Source organism: Mycena indigotica (genome assembly GCF_014461135.1).
Source record: "Mycena indigotica strain 171206Taipei chromosome Unknown Mind.scaff0013, whole genome shotgun sequence".
Lineage (NCBI taxonomy): Eukaryota > Fungi > Basidiomycota > Agaricomycetes > Agaricales > Mycenaceae > Mycena > Mycena indigotica.
In genome coordinates this window covers 1323995-1343725 of record NW_023503012.1, presented here as the reverse complement: position 1 = coordinate 1343725, position 19731 = coordinate 1323995, and the positions used below count along the sequence as shown (strand labels likewise).

General features: G+C 52.7%; 6 protein-coding genes across 6 annotated transcripts; 2 read left to right on the top strand and 4 right to left on the bottom strand.

Annotated features, from left to right (window-relative positions):
* On the bottom strand, positions 1 to 2590 carry MIND_01275300 (uncharacterized protein; the record flags this gene model as incomplete). Its single annotated transcript, XM_037369228.1, has 10 exons — positions 1 to 375; positions 422 to 552; positions 603 to 1123; positions 1170 to 1273; positions 1326 to 1436; positions 1482 to 1667; positions 1714 to 2072; positions 2119 to 2237; positions 2315 to 2387; positions 2452 to 2590. The coding sequence occupies 10 exons, from the start codon at positions 2588 to 2590 to the stop codon at positions 1 to 3; spliced, it is 2118 nt and encodes a 705-aa protein (XP_037214434.1).
* Positions 2591 to 3552: 962 nt separating this feature from the next.
* On the bottom strand, positions 3553 to 4553 carry MIND_01275200 (uncharacterized protein; the record flags this gene model as incomplete). Its single annotated transcript, XM_037369227.1, has 6 exons — positions 3553 to 3612; positions 3671 to 3690; positions 3763 to 3809; positions 3875 to 3967; positions 4018 to 4293; positions 4345 to 4553. The coding sequence occupies 6 exons, from the start codon at positions 4551 to 4553 to the stop codon at positions 3553 to 3555; spliced, it is 705 nt and encodes a 234-aa protein (XP_037214433.1).
* Positions 4554 to 4677: 124 nt separating this feature from the next.
* Positions 4678 to 6780, top strand: MIND_01275100 (Phosphotransferase; the record flags this gene model as incomplete). Its single annotated transcript, XM_037369226.1, has 9 exons — positions 4678 to 4820; positions 4874 to 4909; positions 4978 to 5068; positions 5275 to 5347; positions 5395 to 5618; positions 5671 to 6102; positions 6147 to 6512; positions 6561 to 6625; positions 6675 to 6780. The coding sequence occupies exons 1-9, from the start codon at positions 4711 to 4713 to the stop codon at positions 6778 to 6780; spliced, it is 1503 nt and encodes a 500-aa protein (XP_037214432.1). The 5' UTR covers positions 4678 to 4710.
* Positions 6781 to 7171: 391 nt separating this feature from the next.
* Positions 7172 to 8462, bottom strand: MIND_01275000 (uncharacterized protein; the record flags this gene model as incomplete). The annotated part of the gene is made up of 2 exons (XM_037369225.1): positions 7172 to 7626; positions 7682 to 8462. 2 exons carry the CDS (start codon positions 8460 to 8462, stop codon positions 7172 to 7174), a joined length of 1236 nt encoding a protein of 411 aa, XP_037214431.1.
* Positions 8463 to 9693: 1231 nt separating this feature from the next.
* Positions 9694 to 11111, bottom strand: MIND_01274900 (uncharacterized protein; the record flags this gene model as incomplete). Its single annotated transcript, XM_037369224.1, has 3 exons — positions 9694 to 10464; positions 10511 to 10656; positions 10700 to 11111. The coding sequence occupies 3 exons, from the start codon at positions 11109 to 11111 to the stop codon at positions 9694 to 9696; spliced, it is 1329 nt and encodes a 442-aa protein (XP_037214430.1).
* A 3835-nt stretch (positions 11112 to 14946) lies between these two features.
* Positions 14947 to 17701, top strand: MIND_01274700 (uncharacterized protein; the record flags this gene model as incomplete). Its single annotated transcript, XM_037369223.1, has 5 exons — positions 14947 to 15700; positions 15747 to 16969; positions 17025 to 17313; positions 17365 to 17479; positions 17527 to 17701. The coding sequence occupies 5 exons, from the start codon at positions 14947 to 14949 to the stop codon at positions 17699 to 17701; spliced, it is 2556 nt and encodes an 851-aa protein (XP_037214429.1).
* Positions 17702 to 19731: the final 2030 nt, after the last annotated feature.

The following is a 19731-nucleotide window of genomic DNA, read 5'->3' as shown; positions in this document are numbered from 1 at the left end:
TCATATGGGCACTTGTCTGCCCCATGATTGGCCCTGGGCCCGCGCCTGATCCCGTGCACTCATGGTCGGCCTCGTCTGCTTCTGCACCTCCCCATCACTCTCTTCCGAGTCGTCATCGCTGCTTTCCGACGAGCTATCCTCCGCGACAGCCGCAGGTTCTTCCTTCGGGCTCTCGACAACGACAGCCGAGTCTGCTTCAGATGTGGTATCCGAAGAGTCGGCCTTGGTCTCTGTCTCCGCCGTCTTGATCTCCTCCTGCTTCTGCTTCTCCTCTTGCTCTTTCTTCTCTCTTTCCGCTTTCTCTTTCTCGGCTTTCTCCTTTTCAGCCTTCTCCTTGGCCTTCTTTTCGCGCTTCTGCTCTTTCCTCTTCTCGCGCTAATGGAGCAAATTAGTTGCGCAAATGCAAATACGATCATCTTACCTCGATCTTTTCCCTGATCTCCTTTGCCTGTCGTTCCTTCAGCAGTCGCTCCCGAATCTCCCGCTCCGCAACAACCCAGGAACCAGCCTCCTCCGCTGCAGCTTCAGGTCGCGACTTGTTCTTGAGAAGGTCTTGATAAACGGAGTCAGCATGGCAAAGAACGAAGAAAAACACGACTGACATCCTTGTAGAGCGGCGACACTGAATTCGCCGTCTGGAATGGCATCCGCAAAGCGTTTCGCCAACCGCGCCAACGTCTTGCCATCGAGCGGGCGGAGGCCCTGATGCGCCGCAACGATCTCGGGCGCGGGCGCGGGCGGTATATATGCGGTATTGGAAGCCCCAAATTGAGGGAGGTCAAGCGGTATCGCGGGCTCTTGTTTGCCTTTCCGGGAAGATGTCGAGGGCGCTGACGACTCTGAGGAAGAGGGAATGGTCATGTCCGCAATGGATGTGCTTGATCCACCAAAGGAAGACCATAAGCTCGATGACGAGCGCAGGCTTGAAGGCGTTGTTGGAATGTCGATCTCGGCGAGGGCAGCCTCGTCTATTTCCTCCTCGGGCTCGGGGTCGGAACTGGGGAAGAAATTCCTGAATAGCGCTTCTGCTTGCCACTTGCTCGCATTTCGGAACTCGACCCAAACATCCATTCGACCAGGGCGGGAGAGCGCAGGGTCAAGTTTTTCAAGATGATTTGTTGTCCTGCAAAAGAGTAAGAAGATTGTCATGCGAAACGACCGACACATACGCGAAGAGAATCCTTCCTTCAGCAGCAGCAACCCCATCCAACGCGTTTAGCAAACCACTCAAACTGAGCGTATTGAGGTCGCTCAAGTCCTTGTCGCGACCCTCCTGCAAGGCATTCAAGCTGAGTAATGACAAAAACGCGATATGGCCAACGAACCTTCTTCTTCTTGCCGTCTTGTTCCTTGCCTTGCTTGTCCTCGGCGTCAGCGCGTCGCTGGACGGAACGCGTAAAGGCAGCATCCAAATCTTCCAGAAGCAGCATTGCACCCTAAATGTAATGAGTCATCATATAAGTAGCGAGCAAAAGACTTACTTTTGGAACACGCCCCATGAGCCCTAAAAGCACACTATCGTTTATCCAGGCGCTCGAAAGCGACACAACATAGATATCGAGCATGAGCTCGCCCGCCAGTGCGTGTATGAGGGATGACTTTCCCGAGCCAGGAACACCATGCAGAAGATAACCTCGTCGCCACGGCACACCACGGTCCGAATACCACTATGAAGACAGGTTAGAAAAGGACTTGGATAAGCAAGACACACACCTTTTCGCTCGCCAAAAAGTCCCTCGCATCACCCAGTAGCATTTCCTTTACCCCTGGCTCGAGCACAATAGTCCCAAGCGGTCGCTTGTGCCTGGCATCAGCCCACCGCCAGCTGCCATGCGGGTCGGCAAAGTAGATATTGATTCGGTGGACGGCCTCGGCCTCGTACTCCCGTTTGGCGTGCAAGACGAGGGCTTTGAGGATGGTGTTGCTCCTGGCGACAACGCTGACACTCAGGACCTCACAACCGTCTGTGCCACGTGAACGACGGACACGCAGCCAGTGGCCGCGCCAGTATATGGTGTGGGTGGTGTCAAAGGTGGGCTGGAATATGACACGTGTTTTAGAGGGAGGGGCGTCTAGGTAGACAATGAGACAGCAAAACGGGAAATAGGAGATACGCACCACCGTTGCTCTGGTCGAACTCAGCACCCAGGTCGGGGTCGTCCTCCCAGCCACTGACTTGTCCCGCATGCGCTGCCCGTGTTGTCGTCTCGAATTCTCGGGAGCGTTGCCATTCGGGGCTGCACACACCAAACGCGTCAGCTGGTAAAGTTTCGCGGGGGGACATGGGAAATAATGAGAAGAACGGCCCACATACCGCCGCGAAAGCCAGAGCATGAGCCAATCATACGGGCTGTCTTCTTCTGAGAAGTGGGCGGTGAGGAAGAACGCTGGGCAAGTAACGTCAGCGGCTGTTTATAGGACGTGCAACGTGGCGGGTAAACAGCAACTTACAGTTGACGAAGTGGTTCCAGGCAGAGCTGCTGACGCGACGGGCTGTCTCGACAGTGCCCCCAAGGACAACGAGCTTCATGCCGTCCATCATAGACGACCCGCTGACGAGAGGCTGGACGAGGGAGCGCAATGCATCCATGGTCTGGCTCTACGTGGTCGCTATAGGTGGTGGTTCCCAGTGGAGTCGAGGTCGTCGTAGAGGTCGACGAGTGGTCGTGGGGATAGGACGGGGAGACGATATGGTGAGAAGTGGGGTGGTGGTGGTAGAGAGAAGAGAGGAAGGAGGAAGCGACGCGTAATCTAACCGCCTACGGGCGTCTGAATGACTCGCTGGCGTCAGTCAGACTCATGTCCCCAAAGGATTGGATGAGTCGATACAGCTTAGCTGCCGTAACACTCCTCGGGGCCGGGCTGCCGATCGGTGATTGCGGCCGTCAATCACCCGGATCGCTCTATTTTGGAAGGTTGCCTGCCATTTATGGACACGGAGCCCCGCCGGCCGCCGGTGGGAATGCAAAACGACTTCGTGGTCGTGCTGTTAAGTCCGTACTTTTGGGGTGAGTTGACCACAACGGGTTCCATTCAGGCGCCCACATTCAACAATGGTGTTAAGCAGTTGTTCCGAGTGACTCTGGGTGATGTCCCAGGCTCTTGTCCCTTGCAGCGACTGCAGCTATGTGTGAGTGCCGAAATAGACTTATTGAAGACATTATACTTACACCAGTACATCAGACCCGCTTACTCGGACCGAGTGAAAGTCGTAATGAATTAAGGTTCAGAAGTGGACAGGCGGTATGCCGAAACAACGAGGCGAGCAATTTTACTGTAGTAAGTGCTGTAGAAAAGCATCACCTCGATCATCAGTTAACTTGGGGTTGAAGTTAGGTCCATTTGGCTAAGTTCTCCGCAGTCCGAACATATCTACTCATGAAGATTTAGTTCTCTACACCCATGGGTAAGTATTGCTCATCAAGTCTCCCTTCAGCCTTCTTTTGTTCGTATCTCCTATGGCCAATCGCGCGCGTTGCCTCTTCGCCAGCTGATTCCCTCTGCGGATAACGGATAACACCGACGCCGTCCGAGCTGCCCTGTGCTCCAACTTCACCCTTTCCCCCCACAGGCTCGCGGAAGTTCGTACAGAGATTGCTCGATACGACGTAGCTATATCATTCAAAAACTTCAAATCAGGGTTACATCACTGTCTGCTGAATGTATTCACCTCCAAGGTCACATCGACGCCTGCAACTCATTCGTACATGGGGAGCAACGTATCATCGAGTGGTACAGAGAGGAATTGTGGGTTTTGCTGACCGCTGAGCAAATAGTTTTGGGTGCCGGATGAGTTTTCAGGCTCCACGCTATAGTAGAATTATTGATTCGTTGTTAATATCCATTCCGCTGCGTAGTCAAAAAAGGCACTCACAGGTCTTCTGTCCACACGAAAATGCCCCCATTTGGTTCACCGTCCGTAGCGCAGAGAGAGAACTCGACAAGATTGCCCCACCGATTGGCTTTCCTGGTAACTAGCTTGAGGTAAACCCGAAAGCCGAACATGCGGACACTCACATGGGTCTCTCGCTGGCACTTGGCGCACGCGTAAGGAGCGCTAGAGCACAGTCGGCAACACTAAGCGGAGGCAGAGGCGGAAAACCAATGAGGCAGATTGTGCGCAGAAATTCCCGGTTGTTTGGCGTGTCAACACTCAAGTTTCGAGTGTCGATTGTGTGGAGGAGTGTGGTGATACAATCCCTATACTCCAAGAGAGCCTCACGATATTCCGGCACAACTCGAGATAGCCTGCCGAGAATGACGATTTTGGTGGATGCCGCCACATATCGTGCTCTGGCAGGGTTTTCACATAAATCCAACTGAAGACACGGGTTTTTGACATACCCAAGATACCGCATGAGTAGAGCGACCGTTTCTCCCGAGTTCTCGTTTCCCGGACCAAGCTTCAGCAACTTTCTGACCTCCCGGTCGTACATGACCCGCAGAAGGGGTTTCGCCAAGGTATGAAGGTTGATAGTTGCGCCAGCGGGGTTGCTGTCTGACCACCAGCTGCGAATACTGGTGTTCGTTGGGTAGCGGGCAAGTGGGGGCATGGGCCAAGTTGTCTGCCGGTATCATCTGCCTTGAATTGCTAGGGAAGGGAAAGCTGTTGACCACACGAAATTGAATGGTCGGATCAAATCATCAACATCTCTCACGGTGACGTCACGCACCAAACCCCACTTCTCCTCATCGCACGCAAGACCAGCCATGCCAGCCTCGCGACGCGGCAGCGGCAGTATCGTGCTGCCTTCAGGGCAGACGATGGCGATGCATACCCGCACCCATGATGAGGAAGACCTTCCTCATGCAACCAAAAAGTGCGTTACCTTTCTTACAACGGCTGCTCTTCATGTCTCACCTTACTGGCTAGGACGATGGCCGACCATCTACGCAAATACGAGAGTCTGTGCGTGGTCCGACCTGCCCTTGGCGCGCGATGTGCACTGATGTCTGTCTTTTGTTGCGTGAATGCAGATTTACTCTGACCCCGCAGCGGATGCGGATGATTGTCGAGGCGTTCAAAGACACGCTTGAGTTGGGTCTGTCGAAGCACAAGCAGACTGTGGTATGTGACCTATACTACTTTTCCCTTTCTGTTCCCCATCCCTTCTTGCTGTCATCTTCAGCCAGACGCGTATCATATTTCTTCGCGGCGTCAGCACTATCTATTGGAATGCTTCTGGGATCCTGCTTTCGACCGCACCCTGCTTGTTCTCCCTCCATTCTTTCCATTTGCATTCTTTTCTTTCCTCATGTTAACACTATCTGTAGCCCATGATACCCACCTATGTATTCGGCTGGCCAACTGGACAGGAAAAGGGCGACTATCTCTCCGTCGACCTTGGTGCGTCATAATCTATACGCACTTAAAACTACTCACCTTCAACCAAGGCGGTACCAACCTGCGTGTCTGTCTTGTTACCCTCGAGGGAGAGGGCAAATTCGAGGTTACACAAACCAAGTACCGACTGACGGAGGAGCAAAAGCAGGAGGAGGGTCAAAAGCTTTTCGACTTTTGCGCCGAATGTTTGAAGACGTTCGTCGATACGAATCTGCAGGACGAGAACAGCGGTCTTAAACTGCAGCCAGGGGAGAAACTACCTTTGGGGTTCACGGTGCGTGTCTGGTGTCTCTTCACGTTCAAGAAAAAATGATCGAGCGGAGTAGTTCTCGTATCCTTGCACGCAGGAGCGTATTGACCATGGAGAGCTTATTCGATGGACCAAGGGCTTTGGGGCTCCCAACACTGAAGGTCATGATGTCGCAGCCATGTTCCGTGCCTCTCTGGAGAAATTCGAGCTACCCATTGAGTTAACGGCGCTCATCAATGACACAACCGGCACCCTTATCGCGTCTAACTATGTCAATCCCAAAAACAAGATTGCCGTCATATTTGGGACGGGTTGTAATGCCGCTTATATGGAGTACGTGAAGGATATACCCAAAATCCACGACGTAGGGATTGGCCTGGATGGGCAGATGGCAATAAACTGCGAGTGGGGAGCGTTTGACTCATTCGAGCATGAGCACCTACCCAGAACGAAGTACGACCAGATAGTGGACGAGACATCGAACAAGCCAGGAGAGCAGGCTTTCGAAGTATGTTTCCGGTCTTTTGAATGGTAAAGCTGATATCGAGATAGAAACTTATCTCTGGTCGATACCTCGGTGAAATTCTTCGCCTCGTTCTGTGCGAGCTCATTGACGAGGGTGTCCTCTTCCTTGGCCAAAATACATATAAACTTGAAGTCCCGTATGCCTTCGACACAGCCTTCTTGTCGCTCTTGGAGTCGGACCCGACAGACGAACTACTTATGGCCATCGGCATATTCACCCACTTCTTCGCACTGGAGACCACGCTTGCGGAGCGGCAGTTCTTCCGCGCTCTTGCGAAGCTCATTGGGAGGAGGGCCGCAAGACTGAGTGCGTGTGGGATTGCGGCGATCGTGAGCAAGATGGGCTATTTAGAGGAGGGATGCTCCGTGGGTGCGGACGGGTCCTTGTATAATGTAAGTTTCTCTCATCTTCTCTTTCTGTCTCACTGATGCTTTGCGTAGAAATACCCCGGATTCGCGGACCGAGTTCATGAAGGCTTGCAGGATGTCTTCGGCGACAAGGGGCGGTAAGATGTTATCTCCACCATCTATTCTTGCACTCAGTCATTGGCGTAGGAACATTGTGACGCACCATGCCGAAGACGGGAGCGGTGTTGGTAGCGCTATCATCGCTGCGATGACCAAGGCGCGTAAGGACGCTGGAATCTATGTCGACCTGTGATAGGGAGTGGGGATTGAGACCAGGAGTAGGCAAACCCAAGGACAAAAGAGGTAAATTGAAAGAGTATAACGAAGGACGTATTGTAAGCCATTGTACTTTTTAGATGCTATTGCAATCCTCCTTTCAGAGGAACACCTTGCGTTGAGGGTTGGGAGATGACATGCACAATGAATATTTTAATACTAGTAAGGCGAGCTGGTTACGAAAATTGGGGAGCTCGATGACATACGACGAGACTTTAAGCGAGTAGAACAAACTTCTTCAGCTTCAAAGGGTATTATTACTTGGGAGTAACTACGAGTAGATGATGTAAGTAAGTAAGTATTCGCCCTACTAGTAGAATTCAAAGCAGCCATCCGAGTAAATACTGACACAAAGCCTCAGGCTTATATCACGAGTTGAGTGAAACCTGGGGCCATCCAGTAAACATATGTGGCACAGAAGGCAAGTTTTTGTATTCGAAGCCGAGTCTGCCATTCCCGTCGAGCTCTGAAGAGTCAAGCCGAAGTCGCTCAGCGAAGACGTCTGCATCGACTTGGACATCCAGAGCGGGCTGAAGGACCCAAGTCACCTGCGGTGTCGCTGGATGGAGCGCTAGCGCAGCCGTGATGCGAACGAAGCGGGTATGCCAGGACGGCGAGGCGGTGACAATAGTGGGACCAGCAGCAGTCTCAGAATCCGTCCCCGCTTGCACGCGGGCCCATATAACGCGGCATTCCGCAAGCACGGGGGAGATCTTTGGATTGAGGATGCGGGAAATGACGTCGACACCACCCAAATCCGCACTCTGTCCTGTGAGTGGCTCGATTGTCAGGCGTTGCAATACAGGAAACTCCGGCAATGACGCTGTATAGGAGTCTAAGCATGGGAGAACGGGATACGGATGTAGCACTTAACACACCGGTGAGATTGGCTCCGCGCAAGGAATTGTCCATAGAGAGATGTAGAGTCCTCAGGGTCCGTGTCGTGAGCACAATTAATCTGAGCGTGTGCGAGCCAAGATAACACGAGATATGCTCCAGTCTTTGGTATATATGTGTGAAGGCGGGTGATTCTGTCATACTCTGCGCCACAGACCCAGACGAAGGGCAGAGAAAGAGATGCCGGAGTAAACTATTAGCAGCCTGAGCGCCGTGGTGCGCGGTGGCATTGACTCCGGATAGCCGGACCGGATCGCTAGTCGTCGACCGAAAGCTGAGAAACCGCACCTGGAAGAGCCAGGGCATCGAAGGGAGCGTCCACGCGGATATGTTGTGCAGATGAAGCACGGCACCGGGACTCTTAGAGAGGAGCGCGCCGATGGCCGAAGCAACTTCTTCCGGAACATCCGTCCACAGAAAGCAGCCCCCGCCCCAGCTCTTGCCATCAATAACACAGCCGTCGAGCGGAGGAAGCAAGTTGAGGAGCGTCACCATAGCCTCCAGCTTCGCGGGGAGGACGAGGACGCGCTGCTGCGGGCATATGTGTAGTCGTCGGACGCTCTTGACAACATGGGGTGATTCCCTCACGAGGGAGAGCACGGGGAGGACATTGGCGTCACTAAGCCCGACGGTGTGCATAAAACGGCGCTGGCAGGGGCCGACGAAAGACCATGCGGCGAGCGAAAGAGCCTTCATCGAGGGGATATCATGCATGTTGTCCAGCACTGCGTCGATGAGTTCGATGGGAAGTGTTGTGCTCATGGTTGTGGGTGAAGCTTCAAGTTATTGGTGGCACTGTCAACAGGCTGAGGCTGTCATCGCGTGATCATCCCGTGACGCAATGACAATTAAGTATGACATGACTCAGAGAACAATTTCTGGTCTGCGACTGTCTGCGATCTCTACATTTGGGCGTTGTTTGACTACAATGAGAAGTCGCAGAAAGATAGCATACAATTACTGGCGAGTCACAGACCTTCAAGAATCAAGTTGGCAGATCCTCGTAAGCCAAATTGCAAATGAAGTAGAGTCGGGCATTCAAGTAGTGCCCGGCGTTGGGACGATGGATTAAAGTTAGATCGATTGACGACGATTCGCTCTCGGCAGACGACGACAGTGTATTCTTCGTACTTACACTCCCACGAGCTACTCCCTTGGACATGTCGTCTTGATGGCGTAATGACCAGCGCGTCAGCATGATACCAGATGATGAGATCTGCACCACGTCATGCGCAACACGCAACACGCAAGAAATCGCATCTCCATTCAGCACAGTACGGCACTGTGGGTGTGTGGTTTCTGTATTTAGAGCGCTCACTTGCCTGTCGACCACCATATTCCCCTCTAGATCCCTTCCTTCTATATCGCTATCCTCTCCAGCACCCCAGTTCAGACCAAGGCCTAGGTTCAACGTTCAGACCTAACTGCACGGCGCACGCATGACGGCGATAAAGTGTCCCGAGGAATCATCTGAATCAGGCCCTGCAAAAAATGGTGCGTGCTGGGTGCTCTTCATCTAAATCAGTAAAATCTCACCACTACTCTACTGTGGCGTTCAAGTTGCCTGAGAAGCACGACGAAAAACCATCCGCGACTCCTCAGATGGAACTCGAGATTCAGCAACGCGAGCCGTCCCCAGCCGCGAGCGACATGGAAGCAAACGTCAAAGACCGCCAGGTTGCAGAGCTCGAAGTGCGGGCTCAGATGTACAAGAACCAACGCGACATGGCGCAGTGCGAAGTCCGTAATTTGAGGGAGAAGATCGCGGTGCGGGAGGAATACAGCGATGAACAGGAGGAGCTTTTGGAGTTCTGCATGGCAGGCATGGAGTGGTGGGCATGGGGCCTAGGGGGGGACGATAACACTGTCGATTGATCAGCATCGAAGTTCCAGAACAAGACAACAGAAAAGAGTGCAAGATAGATACAGCATTACAGTAAGATACACAAAAGACACAAAAGTATGCATCCACTGAGTCAAACCAGTCGCATCCTCATCCCCCGACCCTGGTATACCCGCCAGCAAGCCACGCCCCCAACACAACCCCAACCCCCAAGCCCAGCAACATACCGCTAACCGTGCCGAGCTCCGGGAATCCCAAGCGGGCAGCGACGACGTCTCTGACAAGGCGCGCAAGGCTGGGTAGGTGTAGCGGGTCTGCGAGGCTGACTGGCGCATGCGTATACCCGAAAGGCGTATGTGAATCTGACCCTGCTGTGTCCTTGCGTTTGGCTCTCCGAGGTCGTGATGCTGACGATGAACGGGAGGGTGGTGGTAGTTGGGGTAAATGGCGATGGTACCGTGACGACGGTCGACGCGCAGCTGCCCACCAGTCTAGGAAGAGCGCCGCGGCCTGTGTCTTCAGGGTCAGTAGCTGCGGGGGGGTAGGTAGGTTGAAGTGAGGTGGCTGGGGTACTGCGGTCAACGGCTCGGGCTCCTCGGGGATATTCTCCAACGGGTCAAATACGAACAGCTCAGTTGCGGCAGGGGACAGCACAGTGACCGTCATGGTGGGGTCTACGTTCATCTGCTTTGACTGCAGCACGACAACGGGCACTAGCCGCCGAATCGCCTCTTCCACAGCAAGCTCGTAACCAGGCACAACGAGCAGCGCGGCATAGGTCGGCGAGCCTTCGGAGGCCAACAGATCCAAAAGCAGCAGCTTGTTCTCTTCCGCTTGTAGATCGTTTTCGGGCAGCGTCAGCACGCGGACGAGTGCGCGGAATGGGTCGAGGATGAACGATATCAAGGTAGAAGTCGTCGCCTGAATAAATCAGTCAGCAGAGGACAGACAGGACATCTTAACGCACTGTATTCACGAATACCAGCTCCATTCCCTCCTCCTCCTTGGTAAGCCACACCCGCCTGCAATCCGGGTCGCATTCTTCGTCTTCCACTCTCCAGCCTTCCGGCAACACCTGCTCCACAGAATCCGCACCCATAACCAACATCCGCGCTTGTGGGGGCCGCCTTCTGCGCTTGTTCTTCCTCTCCCTCACAAGCAGCGGCGCCGGGCAACGTCAACGACGGTATCACCAGCTCGGTCGCATGGTCGTGGCCGTGATGATGCGCTTGCGGCGGGCTCGCAGCGGCAGAACTAAAGAAGAAACTGCTCGACACGGAGTCGAGTTCCATCCCTGAATCGTACTCGCCCTCCAGCGACAGCAGCGAAGAGCTGCTTGTGCCCGACGCTGAGGACGGCGTCGGGCTCGGCGGTGGGGCTGCAGAGTGGGGGAGAGTTGGGGGAAGTGTTGGACGAGATTGGAGGGGGGATCGTGGGGGGAGGGTGCGGATGGTGGAAGCGGATGTGCTCAGCTCGTTGCCCGTGGACTCCATCTCCGGAGGCATAGGCAGTGCGGTCGGGGCCTGGAAAGGGGGCGGGTCGTCTGCGTCGTCTATTGGCGGCTGCATCGTCGTGGTAGTCGTGGTATCCCGTCAAGGGGCAGTGGGCAATCAGAATCGATAGGCACACGAGGCCGCTTCTTCGCCTTCTTCAAGATCTGCTGCGCAATCAGGAGTCAGCCAGGGACGCACGAAACTATAGCTTTACCTCGCCGTGAAGATAAGTACTGTCTCCGTTGGCGAGAGTGGGATGAATTGTAGCCGGAGATGAGATGAGTGCAAGAATCGAGCGCAAGTCAGCGTTGGTGGCGTGCCGTCAGCGCCATGCGTCATGCCGCGTGACCGTGGACACGTGGCCTACAGGCGCTCAGTTCCCAGTGTCCCGTCTGACCCGTCAGTCGAAGAAGATATCTGCGTAACATCCAATCCTTGTGCTCTACTTATACTACATTTGGTACCATACTACACTGTTGTTCAGTCAAAGGTCTGAGTCGTCATAAGATTAATATTGTCGATTATAAACAGAACACAGGTGCATCAAATGATATTGATGTCTTCATAATTGCTAAAATTGTCCCAAGGGGGAGGGAAAACAAATTTAAGGAACATACACACTAAAACAAATTTAAGGGCTCACAGCTGGACCAACCGACCGTGACATGCGTGACAATTGCCTATTTAGGCAGGTATTTCACAGGATCATGTGATTGACTCATCTGGAAATAATACTTATAAACTGTTGTACTATATCTAGCCACTCATTATAGCTCCTATAAGGAAAGAATAGGATTTGACTTTTGTCCATAGACTTAGAATCCAGATATGTGAATGAAGTTCATTGATGAGATGCAGAGAATTGTATGTACAGCCTCATATTACACTGAGAACCTATGGAAACATCTCCTTACACTTATTGATTAATGCCTAATACTTGAAAAAAATTCACTACAAAAAAAAGTTTAAGGCCCACTGGGGGACCTACCGACCGGCATTGATGCCATCATGCTTCCCCCTTGGCCTGTAAATCTGTGGTGTGCCACAGTCTGAAGCAAATCTGGAGATCAAATGTAGTTTTATCTGGTTTTATCAAAATTGGACACAAACTTAGGGATATCTATATTACAGTCAAACCCCTCTTAAGTCATGCCTCTCAAAAGGCATAACCCCTTTAATATCATGATTTTTAGCTTCCACCAGCTCCGTTTGCAGGGAAAAGTCATAGGTCTATGAAAAGGCATAACTTATACCCAAATCAGGTGGAACAAGTCATGATTCCATCCAAAAGAGGGCATTTCTGATGGTTTTGATGACATCAATACTTATAAATCTGTTGATTTTATCCCAAAATTAGACAAAAAAGGTCTTGACTACATATAGTACAGTATATGTACATGCAATGGTCATATGTCACAGATTTCCTACAAGTAAAACGGCTATGATATCATTTAAAAAAAGGAAAAAATAAATTCATTAATTTTTTTTGGCTAACCCTCCAAAGTCATAACCTCTCAAAAGTCATGATTTGACCCTTCCACCAAGAGGTATGACTTAAGAGGGGTTCGACTGTAGCAACTTTTTTGTTTGCTACAGCCATGAAATTTTCGATTGCCTCAGTATTCCCTAGCAAATTTTGGGTTGTAAATGGGCCAGTTTGAGAACTCGATGGCAAATCTCACGGGGATGACATTAGCGGTGATGAACTGCCTCCGCCACCGCAGATCTGCAAATCCGCCAACAGCCCCTTTTACGCTGGATCGAGTAGCAAAGGCCACTACCCAGCCCTGAACACATATCGGAGCATATCGGCTTCTCTTCTGTTGATTTCGCTGGCGCGCTGGGTCCGCCACGCGCCCAAGCTGCAGAACAGCACACAGTGCACAACTCGGCGGGCCGTAAGGTGGCGGCCGCGGTTAGCGACGTCAGACGCTTGCATTCAGGGGATCATGATGCAGGCTTCGAAAAAAAGGAACCAATATAAGTATATATAGTTCACGCAGTGGATGGCAGTCGCCCCTGCCTCCACCATGGCGACGACTCTGGCTGCGTCGCTGGAGAACATCTTTGCGTGAGTCCTCGCTCCCCTCACTGACGACGGCTGAAGACAAACGACCAGGCCGCTGCTGGTTGGTACATGGTTCAATGCGATGTTTTACATGTTGGAGCTGCTCCTCGCGTACCAGTTCTTCTCAACTACCAACTGTGTGTGTGTCTGCGCCGGGAAGTGGCCCGCTGCTGATTAGTTTGTGCATTGACAGTGCGCTCTCCCGGTGCCAACACAACACTTGTACGCGGAGTCGTCGCGCTGGAATTGCTCAATGATACGATTGGCACGATTGGGGTATCTGCCTACACTTACCTGGTGCGCTGCTTGCCTGACTTGGACTTCTCTCCACTGACTGCGCAGTTCCTCGTCACTCACTGGGGCGACCCCGAGTTCCTGATGTGGAACCCATGGCCTGGTACCATCTACGTGCGTCGTCGTCTTGGCGCCCTTCCTGACGTCTGACCCTTGACTTGGACTAGGCGTTTACTTCCGGCGCGAGCGGGTTCATCGTGCAACTCTACCTCATATGGCGCTACGGCAGACTGTACGTCATGATCAGCGCCGCCCACGTGCTCCGCCTGACCCACCCAGCTCTAAAAACTACGTTGTTTGCGCCGTTCTCGTGGTGTGCTCTACGACGGCCGTCGCGGGCGGATTCGGCACCGGCATCGTCTCCGTCATCCACAAGAGCGTCCTAGAGCGCGAAAAAATCGTCCCCATCTCCATGTGCGTCCCACGCTCGGTTGTGGCGCGTTTCCTTGTTGACTTGTGCGGCAGGGTCTGGCTCATCTCTTCCGCCGTCACCGACATCGCCATCGCCGCAGCTCTCGTTTACCAACTCCGCTCTTACCGCGCGACTTTCAAGCGGACCCGCTCGTGCGTGCTCGAGCATTATCTAATCAACATCTAATCTGACGCTCCTCACGTGACGCAGCATGATCCACCGCCTCACCGTCAGTGCGGTACAGACAGGCAGCGCAACGGCGCTCGTCGCGACGATCATGGTCATCCTTTTCGCTCGCTACCCCCGCACGACCATCTCGCTCACGCCGGGCTTCTTCCTCGGCCGGCTCTACGGCTGCACGCTCCTGTTCAACCTCACCACGCGCCGCTTCGGCGCCGCGGGCGACTCGACCGACGACGGCACCGACCATGACCACGACCACGTGAGCATCAGCTTCGCGGGGCGGAGCACCGCCGCTGGCACTGCGGGTGGCCAACGGGAGCGGGAACGCGCGACGCGCATGGACACGTTGGGGAAAGTGGCACCCGGGCCGGTGGATGCCTACACAGACGATGCCAGCGTCGGCGATCGTAAGGCACGCTTGGAGGAAGTAATTTAGACCATCGAATAATCGGGGGGCCCTCGGACTCTAAATTAGCATGCATAAAGTCACTGATATGTTGCCACGAATGGCTTGAAGACTTGAACTGGCGTTCCAATGGTCTCTCGAATCATTAAGTACTAGGTCCAGGATGCAAATTTTAATCGGATCATCTGTTGTTTACACATGTTGTCTGCCAATCAAAATATCAGTCACGATCACGCGGGCGTGACACACTCCTCTCCCAGTAACCGGTTACTTACTCTCTCCACCACAATTTCGCTGCAACGCGCATCTGAACGTCGTCACTGAAGATCCTAGTGCCTACAATCTCAACCATCCGACCACAATAACTTCGCAACCGCCCAGAAAAATCTGTACCCGGGCCCGTCAGTGAAAAGCCGTACAACAACATTCTTTTGCGGTTCATGGGGCTAATTTCCGGTGCAGAGTCAAGGTACACACGCTTCTGAGCCGTGCTAGCACGTCTCTGCAGTCCCAAAGCCCGCGGACGACCGAACTGTCCTCGGCACCGATGTCCGGCCCCTCCAGCATGAGCAACTCAAACCCGCTCAAACGCGCTGCGACGTCGCCCAACACAGGCACCGACACCTCCAAACGTCCTAGAGCGGGGTCCAACAGTGCACTGCCGCCGCCGCCGCCGCTCATTGGCGTGCTAGACATCCCACGAATTCCAGTTGGCGCATCGTCGCAGCCCGCCCATCTTCGAGTTCCAAGCGCGCTGCCGAATCCACATGCAGACTCAATTGTCGTGAAGAACTACATGTTTGGGAAAGAAGCCCCTCCCCAATTGGCTGGTACGGCCAGCCAGTTTTCTACACAGTCCCGGTCTGTTTCCGCCCCCGTCCCCCCAGCAAGCGCCTCCCAGCATGTGCACACCCCGGGCGCCTCCCAACCACCCGCTTCGCAAGCAGACGGCACCGGAAAGCCTCCGCGGAGGAAGCCTGGCCCGAAGCCGCCGATGCTCGCGTCAACCAGGCAGCGCAATCTGGACGAAATCACGCAGTTGAGGAGTCAGTTGGTCAAGGCCCAGGAGGAAAGCGCGGGTTTGCGGAGAGAGGTCGAGCGGCTGCAGGCGGCACAACCCCAACTAGAGGCCGGGCCAGGCGACGATGCGATGGATGTGGACCCACCTTCAGATGTCCTGAACGCCTTCGAGTCAACCTCTATGATTACGCCTCCATCGCCCGAGTCGGAGTTAGAGACGACATCAGAGGTTGCGCGGTTGAAAGCAGAAAATGTGCGCCTGGCGCAGGAAAGGGACGCAGGTGCGAATTTCATTGTTAACGACCACTAGCACTGACAAAACGTCAGCCATCGCGACGGGCGACGTTGTCCGCGGCCAGCTCGACACGCTGGAGGCGACAAACACCGAATTGCAAGCCCAGCTCATGATCACTGGTGGGACTGGCGCTCCGACCACCCATCTGCTTAACACCGCAGACGACCAGCTTGTCAGCGACCTCCTGGCAGGGTTGGGGCCCATCGAAGACGAGCTTGCGCACCTAAAGGCGGCCCACGGAGTACTTGAAACCCAATATGCTGCTACTAAAGCGGAGCTGTCCCAGATAGACACCCTCCTGCGCGATTTGGACCTGCCCGAGGGGATCGAGCTGACTGACAATGAAGTGGGCAACGTCCGCAAGGTGCTCACCGTCCTCAGCGGGGCCATGGCGGACAAGACACGGTTAGAGCAGGAGGCAGCGATGCTGAGGGGCGAGGCGGAGGCCAGTCGGGCACAGGCGGTGGCTTTGCAGACGCAGTTGGAGAGTAATCGATTTACAACGGATGAGAGCGAGGTTAGGCGGTTGCACGCGGCCCTGGAAGAGCAAAAGGCATCTGCAGCAGAAATGACGCACGATTTGCTTACAGGGCATGATGCCCTGACCGAGGAGGTCGCTATGCTGCGTGTGATGGCGGACGAGAAAGAAAAAGACATGCAAACTGCACGACAAGCCCTAGCCGATGGAGAACGGGAAACTGGGGAGCTCAAGCGTATGGTTCAGGCGCAAGAAGCGGCTTTCGAAGCGAAGCAGCAGGAACTCGAGGCGCAGCAGGAGGCACGAACAGGGCTCCAGCAGCAAAACACCGAACTGATGAACAAGATACAAGCACAAGACCGGGCCGCGCAGGTGCTGCAGTCGGTAATGGAGGACATGCGCAAGAACGTGACGGAGCGCGAGGCCGAACACACCCGGTTGACGGCAGATAGCAGCATCATAAATGCGTTGAGCGCTGACTTGGCGGCACGCCTTCAGCAGACCGAAAGTGCCCTGCAAGCTAAGGAGGACGAGAAGCTTCGGTTGGCCGATGATGCAAATAAGGTGATCGCCGATCTACAACAGGAGAAGACTACGTTGCAAGGAGAATTACATCAGCGCACAGTGGAGTTGAATGAAATGCGGCAGCGTCTCGTGGACTTGGAAGCCCCCACTTCGTCGGTCAGGTCTTCTCGCTTCAGGATCATGGATGCGGAGTTCGAGACGCGCCATTTAATACTGCTGGTGCAGCATGAGAACCAAGGCGGAGGAAGACAGGTGCGCAAACGCAATACCCACTAACCCTCACAAGAATCTCACGATTCTCACGTAGCTTACGGACAAGTCATGGGGACGTATACTAGACCAGCTTCAGCGTGCTGCTCAACATGGGCCTGCTTTAGCGTCAGTGGCAGAAGTTAGCGCCACGGAGCGCGATCGGATCATCATGGCACTGAAGAACTATTATCTTCGTTGGCTTGTGCAAGACGAGATGGGCAGTGGGCTTGCTGAGGCGAATGTCGACCCTAAAACTCCGGTCCGTCTGGTGCCTATTCAGCCATGGGCAGACACCTCGAGCCCGCTTAAGCTTCAGCCCGTAAAGAAACCGAAGCCTGTGCTAGGTGTGTTATCATTGCCCTATTTCAGCTCTGTTCAGGCCTTACATCTTCCAGATCCCCGACCCATTCCCTCTCCGCCGCGCCTCTCCCGCGCACAGCTCGACGAAATTCTTTGGTGCACATCTGTCCGTGGGGACAAGCTATTCTGTCTCGAATGCAAACTCAACGGGTGCGCCTTGCCGTCTCCCTCCCTCATATCTCAACGCCTGGTTCTAGTTATCTATTCGACCTCCCCCTCTCCGCGTCTATTAACCAACTCACCGCGCACTCTGAGGGGTACCATCGCCAGAGCTGTGATGTCGTCGTAGACCGCACGGCGGGGATGGACGCCGCCCAGATCCGCGCGTGGTTCCTCGAGAGCAAACAGGCGCTGGCGGCGGGGGGCGTGTGAGGCAGCGCGTTTGGAGAAAAAAACTACCGTGACATGATTATACTGATACTTTCTGCTTGCACAAATGGCTGCATGTGATAATATTAATCTAGTATGCTAAAGGTTCATCTTTTCTGCGGCTCTTTCAGTTGTGTTAACACCAATTAAGAGCTATTCCACGTTATCACATAAAATTAGGGCTGTAGGCCGTCGCCGTAATATAGGGCGTACGGCCGGCCGTAATACGGCACCGTAACCGTACCGTAAGGCCCCTCACACTGTAAATATACAAATTTAGAGTCTGCTTAAAATGTTACCTAATTGACTCGTTGAAGTGCTTCTTACAATGTTAGCTTACAACAGTGTTGTAAGTTTTTCCCAAAGTTATTCCCTAAACCACTAGTTTAAACATCTGTTTAAGCATGGACCTTATTGAGTCTTTTAAGCAACATCCTAAACCAATACTGAAGGGACTCAATTAAGAATCTTGTTGAGGATCCACCAAAAATCTATAATCACCCTGACAACTGAGAAGAAAATGGGAGGATTTTTTTAAATTTTAATGAAGGTAATAATGGTTGAAAAAATGGTGACCTTTATTGATTAGAAAAAAAGGTTTAAATAATGTCAACTAGATAGGAAGGAAATCTGACCAGAAAAATGTTTCTCAGATTGTAGGAGAAAAAGGGTGCATATGTGGGAAAAATGGAAGATATCTGGGCATAAGAGGCTTTTTTGTATAACAATGTTGATTCTTTTTTTTCTGATAAGATTGCTGTTCTACTTATTGGGTCTTTTTAAATCCATTTTCCCCAACAAATAAAGGTGTCCCTTTTTGGGGTCATTATTACCTTAATTAAAATTTAAAAAAATCCTCCAGTTTTGTTCCCATTCCTCGGGGTGAATATGAAAACACTACCGTGCCGGCATTGACAGAAAGTCATGCGGACGCACGTGAAACACGTGAGATTCACGTGCCACCCCTCGGATACCGCCCGCCGGTTGCGAGCCGCAGGCGAGCGGCCGTGTGGGCGCTGCAAATTCTTTGTTATTACTGTAGTCCATGCCACAGGCACGGACACTTATACTTGTTGAATTTTAAGTCACTCCATTGAAGTTTAAGTCACTTCTTCAATTTTTGGTAGATCTTCAACAAGATGCTTAAATGAGTCCTTTTAGTATTTGTGTAGGATGTTGCTTAAAAAAGTCAATAAAGTCCATGCTTAAACAGATGTTTAAACCAGTGCTTTAGAGAATAACTTTAGGAAAAACTTATAACACTCTTGGAAGCTAACATTGTAAGAAGCACTTCAACAAGTTCATTAAGTAACATTTTAAGCAAAACCTAAATTTACATATTGACAGTGTGCCTTAGGGACCAAGTTGATGGTATGGCAACGGGACGTTGGTGACGCCCGTACTACCCAGCTCTACCCAGTGGGGTACTTGTCTCCCCAACTACCTTAGCTACTCCCACTACTGAGTACTATCTAGACTTGTTTTTTTTCCCTGATGTAAGGGCCGTCCCGTACCGTAAGCACCTTGAACTCGAGGGCTTATGGTATGGCGTGGGGCCGTCCTGGCGCCATCAGAGGCCGTACCGTACATGGCCGTAGCTGTATACGGTACGGTCTACAGCCCTACATAAAATTTCTAACTATTTCCTTATACAAACATTTGTACACTACTACTACGGGTTAAAACCATTTCTGGTTTTACCTGACCCTGTACACAAAATTTAACAAATGCTCTAAATGGTTTAAAAATAGTTGTCCAACTTAATATCAAGTCTAAGAATCTTCAAGCTAAAAGTTTTCTTGACCTTGATTGATAATAAGTAAAACACTACTGTAATGATAAATCATCATTGGAGCCAATCATAAAACCATTCAATCTGTAAACTAATTGCAATTAGAGCCTGTTTTTGTCAGGGGAACCCCTGCTTCAGCCTCCTTCGGACCGTCCGAGCGCATCTGAGGCGCATCCGACCGGCGCCCCCTCGGATGCTCCAACCTACTCCGACCCTCGTCCTTGGCCTCCTTCGCCCGCAT